This window comes from Lutra lutra, chromosome 2 (assembly GCF_902655055.1).
Source record: "Lutra lutra chromosome 2, mLutLut1.2, whole genome shotgun sequence".
Lineage (NCBI taxonomy): Eukaryota > Metazoa > Chordata > Mammalia > Carnivora > Mustelidae > Lutra > Lutra lutra.
The window spans coordinates 106,116,087-106,136,589 of record NC_062279.1 but is presented as its reverse complement, the minus strand read 5'-3'; the positions used below and the strand labels follow the sequence as shown (position 1 = coordinate 106,136,589).

Below are 20,503 nucleotides of genomic sequence, written 5' to 3'. Positions count from 1 at the left end.
ATAGTGCAGAGCTCTGTGACCATTTCACTCAGCTTCCCCAAAGGTGAGATCTTACAAAACCGTAGTATATCAAAAGTAGAAAATTATTGCTATTACAATACTGTTAACTACAGACCTCGCTCAGTTTTCACTTGCATTCGTGTGTGTACAGTCTGATGAAATTTGATTCAATGTATACATTGATATAACCACCTTATCATAAGGGAACTCCTTTTAGAGGTAGCAGCACTGTGCCATGCCAATCCCTGTTCCCTACCAACCACTGATCTGTTCATCTCCCCAAGTTTATCATGTTGAGAACATTAAATAAGAGCCTTGGAGACCAGCTTTTTCATTAGTCATAATGTCCTTGAGATTCATCCAGGTTGTTACAGGTACTGATAGTCCCTTCCCTTCTATTGCTGAGTAATATTCTATTGCACAGACTCATTGGAATTTGTTTAAAAATCATCCACACACTGAAGAACACTTGGGCTGTTTCCAGTTTGGGGCTATTAAGAATAAAGTTGCTATGAATATTCATAGGTAGGTTTTGTATGAATACAAATTTTCATTTCTTTGGGATAGATGCCCAACAGTGTAATTGCGGAGTTTTGCGGTAAATGTATGTGCAGTTTTGTAAGAAAGTGCCAAACTATTTTCCAGAGGAGTTGTACCATTTTACATTCTTCCCAGCAATGCTTGGGCGATTGTTTCTCTACTCCCTCCTCAACATATGGTGCTGTTATTTTTATTTTAGCCATTCTGATAGGTGTATAATGATAGCTCAAGTGCGTTATGTGCCAACTACACATTCTCTTAATAAAATGTCTATTCATCTCTTTTGCCTATTTTCTAATTTTCTAAAAAAAGAACTTTTTGTTTTTTATTGTCAAGTTTTGAGAGTTCTTTATGTATTCCAGATCCAAGTTCTATGTCAGATTTGTTTTTTGTTTTTTTAAAGATTTTATTTATTTATTTGACAGATAGAGAGAGAGTACAAGCAGGGGGAGCAGCGGGGAGAGGGAGAAGCAGGCTCCCACAGAGCGGAGAGCCCAATGCAGGGCCCGATCCCAGGACCCTGGGATCATGACCCAAGCTGAAGGTAGACACAGAACCAACTGAGCCACCCAGGCGCCACTCATATTTGTTTATATTTGTAATTTGAAAATATTTTCTTCTAGTCTTTGGCTTGTTTTATTATGCTTTTAACAGTCTGGCAGAGCAAATATTTTTAATTTTAATGAAGTCCGATTTATCAGAAAATTTTTTAATGGATCATGCTGTTGGTGTCATGTGTAAGAGCTCTTTTTCTATCCCCAGTCCCAAAGCTCTAAAAAAAAGTCTCTAACATTTTCCTTGAAAGTTTTATAGTTTAAAATTTTAAATTTGAATCCATGATCCATTTTGAGTTGACTTTGTACCAGTTGTGCAATTTAGATATTCTTTTTCTTTGCCTATGGATGTCCAACTGATCTAGCAACATTTATTGAAAACTATCCTCCCTCCATTGAGTTGCTTTTATGTCTTTTTGTAAGTTCTCCATTTTTTTTCTATTAATCTACATGCATATATCTCTAATTACTATAGCCATACAGAAAGTCTTAACATCAAGTAGAGTGGTATTCTCTACTATTTTTCAAATTCTCTTTTCCATATAAAATTTAGAATAAGTTTGTCTACATCTACAAAGGAATCTTGTTGGGATTTCAATAAAAATTATGTTAAATCTGTAGATAAATTTGAGGAGAATTTGATTAAGTTATTTTAAGTGCTACTTCATGTGAAATTTTAAAAGGTTTAATTTTTTAAAGGTTTGAATAAAAAAGGCTTAAATAAATAAAACTCAATGTATTATTACTATATAATTAAAATAAAATTGTGTATTATATGTGGTTTTTTAACTTTTAACATTTCCATGAAGAAACTTTAAGCCATTTTAAATCTCACATGAAGAAAGTAACATTGAAAAATAAAGATAACTTTCTACTAATTTTCTATTGCTTTTTTTTTTTTAAAGTAGGCTCCATGGCCAGCATGGAGCCCACTGTGGAGCTTGAATCATGACCCTGAGATCAAGACCTGAACTGAGATCAAGAGTTGGATGCTTAACCAACTGAGCCACTCAGGTGCCCCTAGTTCTCTATTTCATGTTGTCTTCCTCTCCATAATGACATAGTACAGTTCCTTTTTTTCATTTAAAAAATTCATGTTTACTCATTAAGACCTATACAAAAATATTTCTACCATCAGTACTACCTCTCATGATTACCAAGTATATTTACTATTCCATAAGAGATTAACATTTTTATATAAGAAATGTTTAATGCTATTAATAATTTGAAGAATTTGCCTCCTATCTTATCCACCTCTCCCACTCTAATTACTTCTGCTCCTACTCTAGCTAACTTCTATAATGGGGGCAACTGTATGGCTCAGTTGGTTAAGCATCAAACTTGGTTTCCGCTGAGGTCATGATCTCAGGGTTGTGAGATCAAGCACTGCATGGAGCTCTATTCTCAGTGAGGAGTCTGGCTCAGTCTCTCCCTCTGCCTCTCCCCCCCCATAATAAATAAATATAAAAAAAAAAAAAAGAAAAGGAGATGAATTCAACACATGGTTTGCTCTATACCATTCATATTCATACAATGTAACTTATAATACATATGTGATTTATATCTCTATCTCAATCTCTACACCAGTATATTAGTGTTTGGTACTCATTCAAAAAAGTTCTACTAAGCAAATTACAAACTTGTTCTTTGCAATCTTGTTATATTTTGAACTACTTAATATAAATTCTGTTTATATTTATATATACTATCTTTTAGAGGTTTTTAGTTTCAGATTAAATTGCAGTTTAAATAAAAGCCATTATTACTTTTGGTAAAGTACCAAAATGCGTTTTGAGAACCTTACCCTTGAAAGAAGAGAAAATAGTTATAAATTTGTATGGTTCTGAATCAAATATGGTCAGGTTTTGGATTTCACAGCTAAATATAACTTAGGAAAATGAAAAACATTTATGTTGGGAAACTTTTTTTCCCAGAAGAAGAAAAAAACTCAAACCTTTGATCTCATTCTCTTGGTGCGCTTTTAGTATTTTAAATGCCAAAAAGTTCAAAATGTGATAGACTTATAATCTAAAACTGTTCAATATAAACAAAAAATGTTCAGAGAAATATATTCTTATATTGTCTTCCTGGAGAGTAATTTTTTTTTTTGTCAGAAAAAAATATTCCAATTATGTCTTATCTAGTATGGTGAAGTGGAAAACAGGAAAATCTAAGATTAATATTTCAGAAAAAAATTTCTTAAGACAGTTATTTCTGTGTACCTTTTAAGATACTTCTACTTTCACTTAGATTTGCTACTATGATTTAGTACACTTGACTTAAAGTAGAAGGTTCCATAGTTACCAAATTGTTCAGAGGTCTGACAAGCTCTTGTATTTGAACATAATACATGCAAAAAGCAGTATCATAATTTTTTAATTTGTGAAGAAAAATTTTAGAAAGCTTAACCTTGTCATTCATCTTATTTTGGTGGCAAACACTGAAATCAAAGCAGCCAATGCATGTACTGAATCAGTTCCCTATGGTAATTACTTCACAGAGTGAGCCCCAAGGCAACAGAAGCAGCAATAGTAGGATGCGTCTTAGAAAGGCAAATTCTAAAGCCCCATCTGAGATCTGAATGAGAAACTGTGGGTTAGGGCCCAGGAACCTGTTTTAATAAGCTTTCCAAATGATGTTGATGGATGTCCTAGTTTGAAAAGCAATGGCTTAAGGACAATGAAGTTTCTTTATATACCTTGCCCAGAGGCCCCAAAACAAGCTTTTACGTTTAAATTCCCCGAAGGAGGGCATTACTTATGCCGTGTGTGAGACAATGCTTCGTTATGATAAACTTTGTGCTTCCCTGGCCATCTGGCAAAAACAGCAATAAATAATGCTATTTACCATGTCCCCTGGGGTTCTTAAGAATGTAGTTAAGAATCATTGATGGGGCAAAGGTTGTTTAGTCCTTCCTTTCTCTACCTTGGCTCCAACCCTCTCCAAAGACCCTGACTTTCCTAGCTTACCCAAATCACTTCCACTGGAAGAATAAAGGAAAGGTGATCCTGTTGGCCTATAGAAGCATACAACAAAAGGCAGGTGATGATAGCACAGACTGCATTGAGGCCAATTTTTACTAGTTATATCACATATCACTATCTCATTTTATATTTTTTTCTTAATGTCAAGGATCAATTCATTCATTTTCAACCCCAAATATTTTACAAAAATTAAGTGGGGGGAAAACTGGATATTTATATAAAATTGGATAGCATCATAAAATTTAAAATCATAGTCCTCTATATTTATATATATATACACTTATATTTACATTATATAATTATAAAATATTATCATCGGGTTTATTATATATTATTAAATTATGTTGTGTATTATTATGCATATATTACATATATAAGTATATAAATATATATTAAACATATAAATATATTACCATATAATACTATATATACTATGCACTATATATGCTATATAATATAATACATGTATGCTATATATACTATGTCTATATGCTATATATAAATATAATTACATAATAAATATGTATATAATATAAAATATATAAATATATAAAATATTTAAATATACTCATAATATATATTATATATATGAATGTTAATAGAACTATCTTGGTAATAAGACAGATCCACTAGGATTGAAAAATTATATATTCTCTTAGAACCATAAATTAATCAATGATTTATATAAAAGGAGCTGGAATATACCAGTTTATAATTCATAAATGTCTATCCCAAGCAAATAAAATCTACAGGGTTTAAAGCCCTCTAGAAAGATGAGATCTTACGATATCCTTCTAGTAACACTTTGCCATTAGTTTTTTTCTTTTATCTCAAACTAAGTATATAATCTAAACTGAGTGGTGGGGGATAGGAAGGTGAATGAGTGGTAATGTTGAGGGTTTTTATGCACTACCTCCACATTAGTCTCCCTTGGGGATGATGCTCTCATGCAGCTCAACAGCAAAACCAAGGTCTTGGGTATATCTAATTGGTCCATATTTCTAAGACAGTGTAATTTTGAATATAAGAATGAAACAGACTATAACAGAAACAACTATCTTCTTGTTGCCTTATCTTTATAAGGTCATACTTCTGAGGCTCCTCCCCTCTTATGATTGATATGGTTACTCTAGGCTACAAGCAATTCCTAATATAGGAACCTCACCTAAAAACTACCAGAGAATAAAGATGGCTACAGGGAAATATTACATGGAGTGACTTACGGCAGCCCTATTCTAAATCTTGTATCATTCTCTCTTTCATGCTCAGAGGGCAAAAAGTCAGAAGGCAAGAACAGAAGTGTCCCTGGACTTAACAAAAGGACTCGTCAGACTCACAAGTATCTATCCTAGTTCATTAAAGTAGAAAATCACACAGTTATTTGAGGTCAAAAGTAATAATTAATAGTATAATATATATAAATATAATATATAAAATAGTATATTTTATATATATATAATACAGTAGGAGACTGTTGTTTGAAGATTTCTATCAGGGGACATGATTAATACTAACCTAAACCTTTCTTTCCTTTCTTTTGTTAATATGTGTGTGTGTGTCTATGTGTGTATCATGTATATTATATAATATATATAATGTGGTAGGAGACTAGACTGTTGGTTGAAGATTTTCTATCAGGGCATATGATTAATACTAACTTAAACCTTTCATTCTTTACTTTTGTATAATTCATCTTCTACAGAACCATTTAATCACAACTATCTGTATAAGAACTTTGACTATATACATTCAAAAATGAAAATAAACAATCTGGAATTCAACTTAGTAAGTATATTCTTCACAGAGATATGGATATAACAATTCTCCAATAACTGTTTAGTTATGGTTGGACAGACCAAATTAGCAAATAAATAGATATTGGGAGCTATCATTTTTACTGTTGAGAAAGGTTGATATAGACATTGAATTTGGAAAAACTAAGAAGAATTTTACAGATTTGGATTGGAATTAGAGATATCAGTATAATCTCAATAATTTTTTTAAAGAACATTGGTTTGTATTTATTTATTTTTTAAAGATTGTATTTATTTATTTGAGAGAGAGAGCATAGAGGGGGAGGGAGAAGCAGACCCTCCTGAGCAGACAGTCCACTGCAGGGCTTGATCCCAGGGCCCTGGGATCATGATCTGAGATGAAGAGAAATGCTTATCTGACTGAACACCCAGGCACACATCTCACCATTTTTTAATACAGATAGATAACACAGATATACAAACAGAACAGTAGGCAGCGGTGTGTGTGTGTATGCACATCTATTTCCTCATAGATCTATATATACGTGCATCTTACTGCTGAGAGGACCTAGAAGCAATAACACTCCATTAGCAATTAGCAAACCTCATGCCCAAATTTTAGTTTCTAAATGCTGTTCTCTACTAAAGGGAACCAGAACTCCTTGGAGACACAGCTGACTCTAGGACTGAGGCAGGGAAATGACAAAATTAACCTGTGATATTTTGTTTCTCTAAAATTTAAGGAAATGGTCATAGAAAGATAAGGCTAGTTCCAAAGGATCAGGAGCCAGCTTGAAGAGACTCACAACCTGGGACAACCTGAGTACTGAAATAAATAACAACAGTGATGGATTATAACTTACTTAATAAAATAATTCCTGAATCAATACTGATACATAGATGATAGATGGGAAAAACGTTCCTACAGTAGCGTGGCAACTAATACATATAGAAGAATGATAGAGCTGAAAAATCCCCATTCTATAACTAACACAGGCAAGAAGTATCAAATGAATGTAAACTAGTTAGTGACATTTTAAAAACAAGACATTATGTAGTCTCAAATATCTCCCCACAAAATACTTATTAATTCAGTAGAGCAAAACACTAACATTACAGTAGAAACACTTGGCAGATACCACCTTAACCAAATGATTAAAGTTAACATCACTGGGCCCAAACTGGTGGAAGGTGCCATCTCTTATGACTCACTGAGAAGGCAACAACTTCATCTCGGTGGTGTTTCTGCCAAAATGCATAACTTGAATCTAAGCATGAGGAAACTAGACAAATAGAAACTGAGAAATGTTCTTGTCAGGGCCTATTTAGCCAGAGCGATTCCATCTCGATTAAACAGTGATTTTGTTGTTTATGCAGTAAAACTTAAACTGACCCTGCCCCTCCACCCCCAGAGGAACTTACTTAGAAGCAAGTCTGGGAAACCAGTAAAATATGGTCGGCCAGTCCCTGATAACAGAGCCCAAATACAAGGACGGGTCAGGTCAGGGGGAGATAACAGAGCCCAAATGCAAGGATGAGTCAGGCCAGGTGAAGACATCCAATTTCAATCTCCCTATCTCCCTAAAGAATGTGGGCCCCGCCTTTTGGGCGCCAATTCTGACCAAGGTGATAGGCTAGTTCAAATAGCTACTATAGGGTGAATTATAATTCGATTGGCCACCTGTGTGTGACCTAGCATGACTATGCAACTTTCTCTGTGTGTTACAATCTCATTGGCCACCTGTGTGTGGCCAGGCTCAACCACATGGCCTTTGCTCTATAAAAGTTAGTCTGTGAGGCTGGGAGGGGTCACTCTCTCTGTAAGAGGCAGCCCCGACCAGTCAGCTTGATCCTTGAGGCTTGGGGCGAAATAAAGTTTTGCTTGACCTTCGCTTTGTATCAGTCTTGCTCCTTTGATCACAGACCCTAACAGTTCTACAAAAATCTGGCCTGAAATCTTCCAAACAGTCCATCTTGAAAGACAAAGGCTAAGAAATCAATTCACATGAAAGGAGACTAAAGTGACATGACAATTAAATGAACTACAATCAACTGGACTGTGGATTAGATAATAGTACATACTGAATTACATAGCCTGTTTTGATAATTGTACTATGGCTGTGAGAAAAGGACTAAGGAAATGTCTTTGTCCATAAAGCAGACAGTTTAGTTCTTGGAGGTAAAGTAGCGTAAAGAGGCATAATGTTTGCAACTTATTCCCAAACAGTCCATAAACTAGAATAACAGTAGTAGTAGTAGTAGTAGTAATGACAATAGTAATAATGATTATGTTAGTTAAATCTATATGAGACAAAAGAATTCAAAGGTGCCTGGTTTAACTAGAAATTTGAGAAGTTAACTAAAAGGATCTATAGTCTCATTTTGAATGAATTCTTTTTAAAGGTTTTATTTATTTATTTGAGAGAGAGAGAATGAGAGAAAAAAAAGAGAGAGCATGAGAGGGAAGAGGGGCAGAGGGAGAACCAGACTCCCTGCTGAGCAGGGAGTCCAATGCAGGACTCGATCCTGGGACTCTAGGATCATGACCTGAGCCAAAGGCAGTTGCCCCTCAATTCAAATTCAATTCAAATTGAGCTGATCCTTAGAAGATGAGTATAAATTCAACAGGATGGGAAGTAGAACGAATAACATTTAAGGCTGGAGGAAAATAAAAGTGAGGAATAGAAATAATAGATATAGGTCACATGAAGGAACCTGAAAAGTTCAGGGAATAGTATGTAGGATGTGGGGAGAGAAATGGGTAATAACAGAGGTTGGGAGATTAGACAAGCTTAAGAAATAAGCGTCCATCATGAGGATCAATATAGCCTTTGTTAGTAAAGAGAATGATTTGTATTATATGTACCATAATCTTGATGTAACTCAATGGATTCCACATAAGGAGTCAGCCTTTGTGACATCCAAATGAACCTAGTACTAATAAAATCGTATTACAATCCTCTCTCTTCTAAAATTACCAGAACACAAATCATGAAAACACTTTCACAGTGACCTCCACACCTGTATGTATAATAATTGCATTTCATAGCTATCCTTTTACCGTGCAATATTGAAATTGCCAGAACTGAAAACAACATCTACAAGCAAAAATTCTGCCTTAGTTTAACACAGACTATATATAAACCTTTTTTTAAGAACAGAGAATGAAACGTAAATAAATCATGTAGCTCTGCTGTTATAGCTCCTTGTTTGTCATAATATTTATGAAAACTAGGTGATCCAATTAAAGGGATATAATGAATAATATATTCCATGAACTCTGTTAGATATGCAGTTCTAACCAGTAAAACGACCAGTCATGAATGCTTAATGTTAGATCTCTGAGTTGGTAGCAGATGTAATTGATTACTCAATTAATAACTGAAAATATTATTTTGGCTTCATAGTAAATTAATAATGAGTAAAGCAAAACATGTGGCTCTTACAAATCTCTGTATTCATTTCTAGTAAATATAAATATTAATGAAAATCTGATTTTCATTTACTATAGTTTTAACCTGTCTAAAATCTACCATAACCAGAGTCTTGCAAGGACAATAAAAACAAACATTTAAAATTTTCAAAATGTCAGAAAATATTTAAAATTAAAACATTAACAAATTCATTAGTGACTATGTTTCATATATTTAACAAAGACCAAAAAATGAATTTAATTGTTATAAAACATCTTTGAGGCAGAGTTCTTAATTGTCTGATAAAAATCTTACTCCATTCTGGAAAAATCCTAAATTATTTGCTTGATTGACAGACTTAATTGATGAGTGAGACAGAGATAATACTTAGGAAGCATCACAGAGGAGAAGAACACCAAAAAGGCAGGCAAACAATTTCAAAGAGCATTTGGAAATCAAAAGTTTAATTTGGCATGGTATAAAACCAAAGAATAAGCAAACAATTAAAGAAGTGGAACATTGAGTAATAAAAATGCTCTCCACCTAAAAACACTTAAAATGCTATATAAAACTCAACAGTCATCTTTTGCCTACCTAAATGGATTTCCAAGAGTAAGGAAAATCCATATGGCCTTAATAAGGGGGAAAAGAACTAAAAAGTCGTGTAATAATCTTGAACTGACACCAGCTGCCAGGAGGGTATTTTGCTAATAGGGATCTGAGCTTTAATGGCAAGACAAAGAAGAGAGGCTAGTCCTGGATCCCTATCATTGTGGAGTGCTGGAACTATTATCACTACATGAAAGTAGAAACCTTGAAAAGCTATATTCCCCATGAAAAGATGCATTAAAAAAAAAAAAGTCATACTCAATAGCAAAGGGAGATGATATAACTTTTCTGTTTAAACCTCAGCTCCAGATGAAAAGGTTAAAGGAATCTCAAGTTGAAAATATAATGCTAACAGGTCTTAAATTCTAGTACCTTGAGATGCCTAGCATAAGCAAATATAAATCCTTACTAAAGAAATTTATTCCTAACTCATGTCCCACAAGATTCCCACAGATTTAATTAGCCCTTAAATGAATTCAAAATATATAATTACTAAATAAGACACCAAGAATGAAGTCAACAGAAAAAACAAAGAGCAAAATTATATCTCTGTGGACATCAGCTATTATATAACAGATACAGAATATAAAAAAACTATGCTTAAAAAATTACGAAAAGAGGAAATTATAACATGAGCAAGGAAAAAGTCATTATTAAAACAAACAACCCAAATAAAATTTCTAGCAATAAAAAACATAATTATTTAACTAAAAACCTAATTATAAAAATACCTTTTTCAATCAATACTTTAAACAGGGGAAAACGATTATGTACTGCTTATTAAAGGATCAAGGAATTTTTGTTAATTTTTATTAGGTGTGATAATGACATGGCAATTATTTAGAATGGCCGTATTTCTTAGATGTACGTACTAGAGTATGGCATGTTGTCTGGAATTTCCTTCAAAATACTTTGAAAGAAATAAAAAGGAATAGATTACACAATTATAGGAAAATGTGAGAAATGTTGAATCTGAGCAATGTGTATATGTGAACTTTTTATAATAAAAATGTAAGGAAAACTTCACAGGAAATTAAAGAAACAAACATGCAAAAGGGAAAAATAAGAGAAAGAGAGAGAGACAAATCAAGAAAAACATTCTTAAGTATAGAGAACTGATGGTTACCAGAGGGAAGGAGAGTTGGGGGATGGGTTAAATAGGTGATGGGGATTAAGGAGTACACTTGTAGTGATGAGCACAGGGTGATGTATGGAATTGTTGAATCACTAAAATGTACACCTGAAACTAACATAGTACTATATGTTAACCAGCTGGAATTAAAACAAAAACTTAAAAAAAGAGAGAGAGAAATAATTAGGGGGGGAAAGAAAACTCAGTGGATAGTACAATCAGAATATTAGATAAAGCCAAAGAGAGAATTACAGAATTGGAAGATGGATCTGAAGAGGGTATTGGGACTAAGATTAAAACTTGAAGGAAGGAAAAACAAAAACAAAAAACCACACAACAACAAAAAACTCACCTTCCTTAGGGCTCACTGCTGCAGGAAGACTATTCCAATCAAGGGTCCAAGTAGGGCAAGGGTGGGGGGAAAACATCACTTCAATGCCTTTTTCCTAGAAATAGGAAATAGGAAATAGACTCTTTAAAATTAATGAATTAGTAAAATCCTATTATGTTTTAAGGCCAAATTTCTCTTTTATATAGTGGCAAGAAGGAAATAAATATTAACAATCATTAGATGTTCCTCAAAATATTAAGTTACATAAGAAATACAATGTGTTTTTAGATAGAACAATTACTTTCCTGTTTTTTTTATACCAAGGTAACAAAAAATGCTATTTTTAAATTATTGCCTAAAACTACATGTAAATAAATATACCTACTCTTCAAAATAAATTGGGTGTCAAAAAGAAAAGTCAACCTGAAGATAAAAATTTTATCAAAAAATTCCACACAGGGATAATAAGAAACTGATTCCATATATCCATCAAGATCTGTCTTTACATATATGAAATACTTACAGTCTAGGAGTTACATTTATAGGATGAAAAGCCCCATTTCAACATAACACCCCAAAACATCATTCATACTAGAGAGGCTTGTAATGCCTCTAAAAATGGATTCCTCTGTTCTAACCAAATGGTTCCCAACATTTTAAGAAATGAGGACCACTTTTCAATATATAAAAAAAATCTCAAGCTCCTTCCCTATGTCAAAAGTTGTATATTTATTTAACTGCAGACATACTGCATTTATGTAACTGTAGACAGTGTGTGGCATACATACAGATTCCCAGACCCCTTGTAATCACATTCTGGGTACATAGCCCACAGATAGGTATCCATAGTTCAGGTTTTTTATCTTTAGAAATATCCTATCTGAAAGAAAAATCTCTAAGAATCAATCACTAATTTGAATCAATAAGTTCATGAGATTACTTTAAAAATTATGAAAAGGAAGTAGTATAAAGTTTTTTGTTGAGGTAGAGATATCTTTATGTCTAGAGGTCTAGAGCACTTACTTGCTTCCAGAAAAATACACATCTCTCTGACATCATCTACTGCTATTCTATTCTATTCCCCCTTATTCTAGCCTAGCCATACTAAACTTGCTCTCCCTCATTTCACCAAATTTAATCATACCTTAGGGTCTTTTCAAAAATACTATATATCACTCACACACCATTACATTTAAAGCATACAATTCAAAAGTTTTTATATTCACAGCTGTGCCACAATGAACGCTAATTTGAAAATATTTTCATCATCTCAAAAAGAAGTCCCATATCCATTAGTAAATATACTCTCTATTTCCCCCCCTCAGCTCCTTGCCCTAGGTAACTACTAATCTACCCTCTGTCTCTATAGATTTGCTCAGGTTTTATTCACTCACTGGACCCTCTGCCTAGAACACTTCCTCCAAATCTTCAGTTTATTTAGGTCATTTGCTCAATGTCTTCACCTAGTCAGATAAGCCTCCCTCCCACCCACATAACCTCCACCCCTTTCCCCATATTACTTTTTGTTGCACTTATCATTACCTAATGTGTTAACACATTCATGTTTTTTATTTACCTCCCCCACCAGAATATAAGGCCCATGAAGGTAGTCCAATTTGTTCTTCAGATATCCCACATTCAAAATAATGACTAAACATACATTTTTTGGACTAAATAAATAAATCTAAAACCTTTGGAGAATAAGGGAAATTTTAGGGGCAAGTGTATGCCAAAGTAAACAAAAGGGAGAAAAAAAGTGAGATGTGAATGCTCCTAATACTTCACTATTTGATACTTCCACTTGGCACCAATTTCATTTGTCCTTATGTAATTGGCACAAAATACTGTGACTGCACAAAAATTAATAGTTACTGTTACCTTCACATAATTTATTATTTTGATATAATACTTACTAATTTTCCAAACAAATGTCAACAATTCACTAATAAGTAGCAAAAATAATGTCCTACTAAAAAGAAACATTTATTGTATCTAATATGTACTTTCAAGTTAGAATTAAATGAAATTAGAAATTTTAACTTATTTTCAGATTTGAGCCTTTTAAAAAAATTGTTAATGTAATATCCCATTTTTTATATAATCATGAGATTTGAAATCAGAAAAGGATCGTACAAAATATCTACTATACTCTCCTAATTTATAAATTGAGAAATGAAGACCCTTTGGTTAAACAACATACTGAAGGTCACAATGTTTGCTTAGCTACAAAGCTGGGAATAGAATCCAAGTCTCCTGGACCCTAGTAGTGTTCGTATGGGCTGCTCCCAAGCAAATGCCCGAGAGTGGCTGAGATACCATGGCAGGCCTATTCCTGAGAAACACGGAACTCTCTGACAGATGACTTAGCCTCAAGGATTCCCCACTGGCTTGCCAAAACTTTCTTAGACCTGCAATGATGTCTAAAGCTTTTCTAACCCTATCATCCTTCCTTCCCTGTCTCATGCACAGAGGTCAAACCTGCATCATAGACTGAAGGCTCTCGCAGCTGCCTCTGTCTCCCTCCCGACTTTACCTCACAGATTTCCCTCAGTAGACCTCTTGCATATCCAACCCCATCTTGGGTCTGTTTGAGGGACCTGAACTAACACATCCCCTGTAATTAAAAATTCAGGACATTTTATTTTTTATGTTATTACAAGACAGGTTATTTTTATAATTGTTAACTTTTCCTGAATTCAAATGTTATTGATTTCTCATTGTATATAAATATTTTATTTATTTTTTTAAATATTTTATTTATTTATTTGACAGACAGAGATCATAAGTAGGCACAGAGGCAGGCAGAGAGAGAGAGGAAGGGAAGCAGGCTCCCTGCTGAGCAGAGAGTCCGACATGGGGCTCGATCCCAGGACCCTGGGATCATGACCTGAGCCGAAGGCAGAGGCTTTAACCCACTGAGCCACCCAGGCACCCCAGTATTTTTAATATGTATAAAATACAAATGTTTTTCCTAATTTCATTTTATTGCTAGAAAAACATAGGTAGAAAATTTTGAATCACTAATTTTCTTTCAAGACTGTGTAAGTATGAATTAAAAGCAGATTTTTAGTTGAAATTTTGAAAATTAGTATTTTAATGCAAAGCAAATTATTCTATTGATTATTATTTATTTAGAAAAATTCAAGAGGTGAAACTGAGATCCCTACACAGTATAGTCATCTGATCAAGATTTGGACATGCCTTGGTACCTTCTTCTAAAATCAACTATAAAATCCTATTTCATTGTTTCATCACTAGACTAACAAAGCTTAAATGATGAGATAAGGGGATGATATCACTACAAAAATCTTGTGCTTTTCTAATTCACCAAACTTCCTGTTAACCACAGAACTCAAATGCTTCCTAACTCAAGTAGGGAAATATAATGAATATTTTTCCAGTATGACTCAGATGAATAGCTCAAATTACTTCCTGATTTTTCCTCCATTTAAATAAATCTTTAAGTATTTGAAGTTAAAGGCAAAACATTTTTGTGAATTGTTTAGAATCGTAGAGAAAATAAAGCCTATTGGGAAAATTTCTATAATTAGTATTATCAGAAACAAATCTTGCTGCAAAGAGAGAAAAAAAATCCTATGTGTTACATAAAAAGGCATTAAAATAAGAAAGTAAAAACAAAATTCAAAGAACTAAAAATCTTAAATTTAGACAAAACCTTGGAAAGTAAATTGAGATATTCATTTTCATAATCTTTAACTTCAAATCATCATCTCAAAACTTAAAAACTGAGACCAAAACCTTGCAACAAAAAAATCAGGTTAGAACAATTTGACCAAATGTGATATGACCTTAGCCAATGTCTTGAATATTAAGAAAAAAAAAAGTTTTGACTCCAAAGACATATACTAATAAAAATCTTCAATTTACTATACCTCATTTATATACAAAAGACATAGAAATATTAATTAGGTAAGAGTGATATAAAAGAGTTACAAATAAAATTTAAAACAAAAATAATGTGCATAAATGATTACAAGTTGCAGTAGAATGCTCTACAACATTATCACATGAAATTTTTCAAAGAAAATTTTCAGAAAAACATTTTAAGTACCATTAACTTGGTCATAGTGGGCCTTGGTCCTCCTATAAATGAAGCATCATTTTGCTCCTCTGCACCTGCGACCTCACTTAAGTTTGAATCTTGTTCGTTTGAGGTGGTCAGCAACTCTGGTAAACGGAGAAATTGGATTCCACACTGAGAAGCTGCTGTTTTTACTCTTGGCACTTCCTGAATCCTCTGGTACCAAGCAGCCAACAGTGGAAATTCTATCAGTTTTTCAGAAACTTTCTTGCAGATAATTACCTAGGCAGGCAAAGAACAAAACATACTATTACATACTGTCTTTTATAATAGCCATCGAGGTACCTTTACATACCATAAAATTCACACATTTTTATTGTACGGTTCAAACAGTGAGTTTTAGCAGATTCATACGGTTATGTAACTACCACCACAATCCAGTATTAGAACACTTATATCACACCAAAAGCTTCCATTGTGACCAGCTGCAGTCAATCTCTGCTTCCCCAGTTAGTTGCAAGCAACCACTGATTTGGTTTCCATGTGATTTGCCTTCTCTAGTATTTCATATAAATGGAATCATCAAATTTGTCTTTTTTCACTCAGCATTAAGTTTCTGAGGTTCATCATGTAGTTGCATTTATCAGTAGTTTGTTTCCTTTTTTTTTTTTTAAGATTTTATTTATTTGACAGAAATCACCAGTAGGCAGAGAGGCAGGCAGAGAGAGAAGTGGGGGGAAGCAGGCTCCCCGCGGAGCAGAGAGCCGGATGTGGGGCTTGATCCTGGGACCCTGAGATCATGACCTGAGCCGAAGGCAGAGGCTTAACGCTCTGAGCCACCCGGGCGCCCCAGTAGTTTGTTTCTTTTCATTATAAGTAGTAGTTATTGCATGGAATAATATATTTTGCTTATCCATTTAGTAGTTGATGGACATTTGCATTGTTTTCAGTTTTTGATCATTATAAATGATATTGCTGTATGAACTCATGCATCAGTGTTTGTGCGTGAATGTTTTTCATTTCTTAGGAGTAGATACTAGGAGCCAAGTTGCTAGGCTGCATGGAAATGGTGTGTTTCGGTTTTAAAGAAACTGCCTAACTCCTCTCTCTGATGGTTGTACCATTTTATATCCCCACTAGAAAATGTCCCAGTTTCTCCAAATCTTGCCAATGACTGATATTGTCAGTCTTTTTTATTCGAACTATTCTACTGGATGTGTGGTAGTATCTCACTATGATTTTGATTTGTATTTCCCTGTGACTAATGATGTTTAGCATCATGTACTGATTTGCCATTCAAATATCTTCTTTAGTGAAATGTTTCCTATACTTTTAGTATTCATTTCACAATATATAAATTGGGCAACTCAACAAGAAAACAAACAGCCAATTAAAAAGATGGGCAAAAGATCTGAAAAGACACCTCAGAATTATGTAGTTGGCAGTTATATATATGACAACAAAGATACATAGTTGGCAAATAAATGTATGAGAAAACGTTCGTCACCTTATATCATTAAAGAATTGCAAGTTACAACAAGGAGACACCATTATACACCTAACAGAAGGGTGAAAATGCAAAACCCTGACAACAGCAAAAGCTGGCAAGGATGTGGAGCAACGGGAACTCTCATTCACTGCTCGTCCCACTAAACGCATAGCCCAAAGAGTCAACCCTAATATAAACTATGGTTTGGGTTATAGTAATGTGTTAATGGAAGTTTATGAGTTGTAATAAATGTACCAGTCTGGTGCAGGGTGTTGATGGTAGAGGAAACTGTATAGGTGGGGACAGGAGGTATCTGGGAACTCTCTGTACTTTCTGTTCAACTTTACTATAAATCTAGAATTATTGTAAACAAGTCTATCTTTTAAAGAAATTTTTAAAATCAAAATATACCATTTAAATAAGACTGACAAGGGACTAATGTCTTAGCAATAATCAAGGCCCAAAAGGTATTTGTGAATTATTTGAAGAATAATAAATATTACATATGCACAAACTAAGAATGTACTCACATACTGACTATACTACAAGCCCCCCAATATATATAAGTATATAAAATATTTTATATTATATATAATTTTATTTTTTACTTATATATTATTTATTATTATCTTATTATATATTTTATATATATTTATATATTTACATATATATCTAAAATGGAAAAGAATAATATTTAGAGGAAAAAGGGCAAAAATATGAATAGATTATTCTAAGATAATAGAAATAACATGACTATATATCCTATAATTGAAAATCATTTTTGAAAATTTTATACCTTGCATTCCAGTTTCTATCATCTTTCATTGTTAGTATATTTTTATGCCCCTCTAAAAATTCTTCCTTAGTCAACTTCGTTCAAATCTAGAAACCCCTTCATCAATAACTCATGGGCAGAGCACCTGGGTGGTTCAGTGGGTTAAGCCTCTGCCTTCAGCTCAGGTCATGATCTCAGGGTCCTGGGTGAGAACCCCACATTGGGCTCTCTGCTTGGTGGGGAGCCTGCTTCCCCCTCTCTCTCTGCCTGCCTCTCTGCCTACTTGTAATCTCTGTCTGTCAAATAAATAAATAAAATCTTAAAAAAAAAACTCATGGGCAAGAACACATTCCACTGTCCCTGACCCTCATTATATTTCAAAGTTCTCAACGCACTGAATATAGAGAGTAAATGGGTCAATGGAGAGTAAATGGACACTGCTTAGTCAAAAACCTCAAATACTTAATATGTACTTATTTATGAACATGAGTTTAAGTGGTGAATGTGGAAAGAATTAAATTAGTTGAAGGGTTGATTTCCTCAAAGTATGTTATGTGGTATTTTTAAATGATTATAATTTGATATCTATATAGAGTCTACAGTCACTGGTATATTTTGAGGAATCTCAGTGGAAGTTATATACTCACTAGGGAAATGTGGGAATAAGAGAAATGGAGAGGCTGTACTCTTATTTTAATAGTGATCTGAAATTCTTTTTTTTTTTTCCCTTTTGTGAAGCCTTCTTCCCTGAATGTATGAAATCTAACACAGAATCAAATCAGTATTACCTAAAAGTAATGTAAGAAACACTCTCAGAACCATATTTTTAAAATAGGCTTGAGTAAGGAGGAGATTTCACTGAAGTAAAATAGTAAAAAGATAAAAGATACAAGTATAGTATTTAGAAGTGAAAAGATAACTAGAGTCAGTTAGAGGGAATTTTTTATAACACAGCACTTAAAGGAAGGCTTTTTATTCAAATTAGAAAATGTGAAGCCATTACTTCTGATTTAAATTATCTTTTTGTTTTCTCTTGGCCAGATACTTTCTCCCTACCATCACCACCAAACTTAAATTTCTTTAAAAATTAGAATGTTCTTGCCTCTTTTTGAGGCACTGAATGTTGTTTCCATAGAGACAGTAATAATGTCGCCAACAAATTATGACTGGTGATTATGAACAAATAGATAAATAAAAAGGTCAAATCAAGAAAATCTTGACAAATATATCTAATAATAATCAGTACCAAAGCAGAAGCCAGAAAAGACAGAAAATTAATGAAAAATAAACATGCACATATATTTTAGTCTATTTTAACTGGCCTTTAAATAAGCACAAGTACTTGTAAGAGCAAGGTTTATGTCTAACTGTTTTTGCATAAAGCAAGCACTTAAAACACCACCTTACAAATAATATTCTGTCAAGTGAACAAACGATCAAGGAACTATTTATTGGTCTTCAAAGAATAATCTCAATTAGTGTTTTTCAAACAACGGTTTATGAACTGTGAGAAAGTTGTGAAATTAACATAGTTTCAAAAATGGCATAAAATGGAAAAATATCAGAGTATGCAGCATGTAGTAAGGTGGGTTGCTTTATAATACGTTTAATGTATACAAGATATTTGTGTAAGTATGCTCAATCACCTGTAAGATGCATTATTTACTGTGAGTTAAAGTAAAAGAGTTTGAAATATACTGTCTATATGGTACTCTGGGAATCAGTTTATAATTCTCACCAAAATTCATTAGTTCATCCTCCCCCCCTCCCCTCCTTCCTTCTTTACTGAGACAGAGAGAGAATCTTAAGCAGTCTCCGTGCCCAGCATGAACCCAAGGCAGGGCTTGATCTTATGACCCTGACATTGTGACCTGAGCTGAAATCACAAGTCTGATGCTTAAAGGACTGGGCCACCCAGGCATCCCCTTGCCAAAATTCTTAATTGCCTGGAAATAGCTTATGTGATAAGGGAACTGAGCTTAAGTCATGATAAATTAATCAAATAAGAAATATTCTAATTTCTTCACCTTTCTTGTCCTCCTCTTGGTAGTGCTTTAGTCTTATTTGTTAAATGCATATGGCATCTTTCCTTCTACTGGAAAACAAGTTCTGATTGAGTAACAATAATTCATGTTTAAGAGAAATCAGGGAGTTTACACCGCATGACAGGTCATCCCATTTAATCAACATGCCAGGCTGCTCCGCTAATATCTAGACAGCTCAGGAGGTACTGAACCACATTCATTAAACTCAAGAAGATAAATTTAAGGAAGTGGCTAATGAAAAATGGGTGAGATGCAAATTATATTTGCTCCTAAGAAATGATTTTTTAAAAAGTTACCTGCCTGATAAGATCAAAATCATTATAAATATCACAGTTACTTATAGACAAGAATATAAGATTATTTATTCTTAAACAATGATAAAAAACTGCTGCTACCAAGAGCATAAAATGAAACCCTAATGGTTTTGTAGTTAATGGAATAAGGGTCAGCAAAACTTGCCTGGAGAGAAGCAAGATGTTACATTTATCCAAAATATCTCCTCCTCTGCATCACCTTCTAATCATTTATTATATAAAATGTTTTGTATTTACTTTATGTCACTTCCTTAGTCATGTTTACTCTTTTGAAAATAGGTCATAAGTAACAGATGTTAAGGTGAGCAGTGTAAGCAGTCAACTGGATGGAAATATAATCCCAATTTTTCATTTTTTACTTATAGATTAGAACTGGCTGGTTAAAACTGAAAACTCTTGAGGACCTAATGCATAGGAGAGGATATGGAATATACAAATTAATGACTAAGTAAGTGGCATCCATAGTTTGTGCCAGGCAATAGTGAGATTCCCATTTTATTCCTAATTTTACGACAACAGGG

At 33.6% G+C, this 20,503-nt stretch overlaps 1 protein-coding gene across 4 annotated transcripts in view; it reads right to left on the bottom strand.

Annotated features, from left to right (window-relative positions):
• The window catches only part of GSTCD (glutathione S-transferase C-terminal domain containing), a 140,221-nt gene that overhangs the window by 105,169 nt on the left and 14,549 nt on the right, over positions 1-20,503 (bottom strand). For all 4 annotated transcript variants that reach the window (XM_047718138.1, XM_047718141.1, XM_047718139.1 and 1 more), the window contains exons 4-5: positions 15,390-15,641; positions 11,339-11,432 (exon numbers count right to left, since the gene is read on the bottom strand). In XM_047718138.1, coding sequence (XP_047574094.1) covers positions 11,339-11,432; positions 15,390-15,641 — 346 coding nt within the window. The remainder of the gene's footprint in view (positions 1-11,338; positions 11,433-15,389; positions 15,642-20,503) is intronic.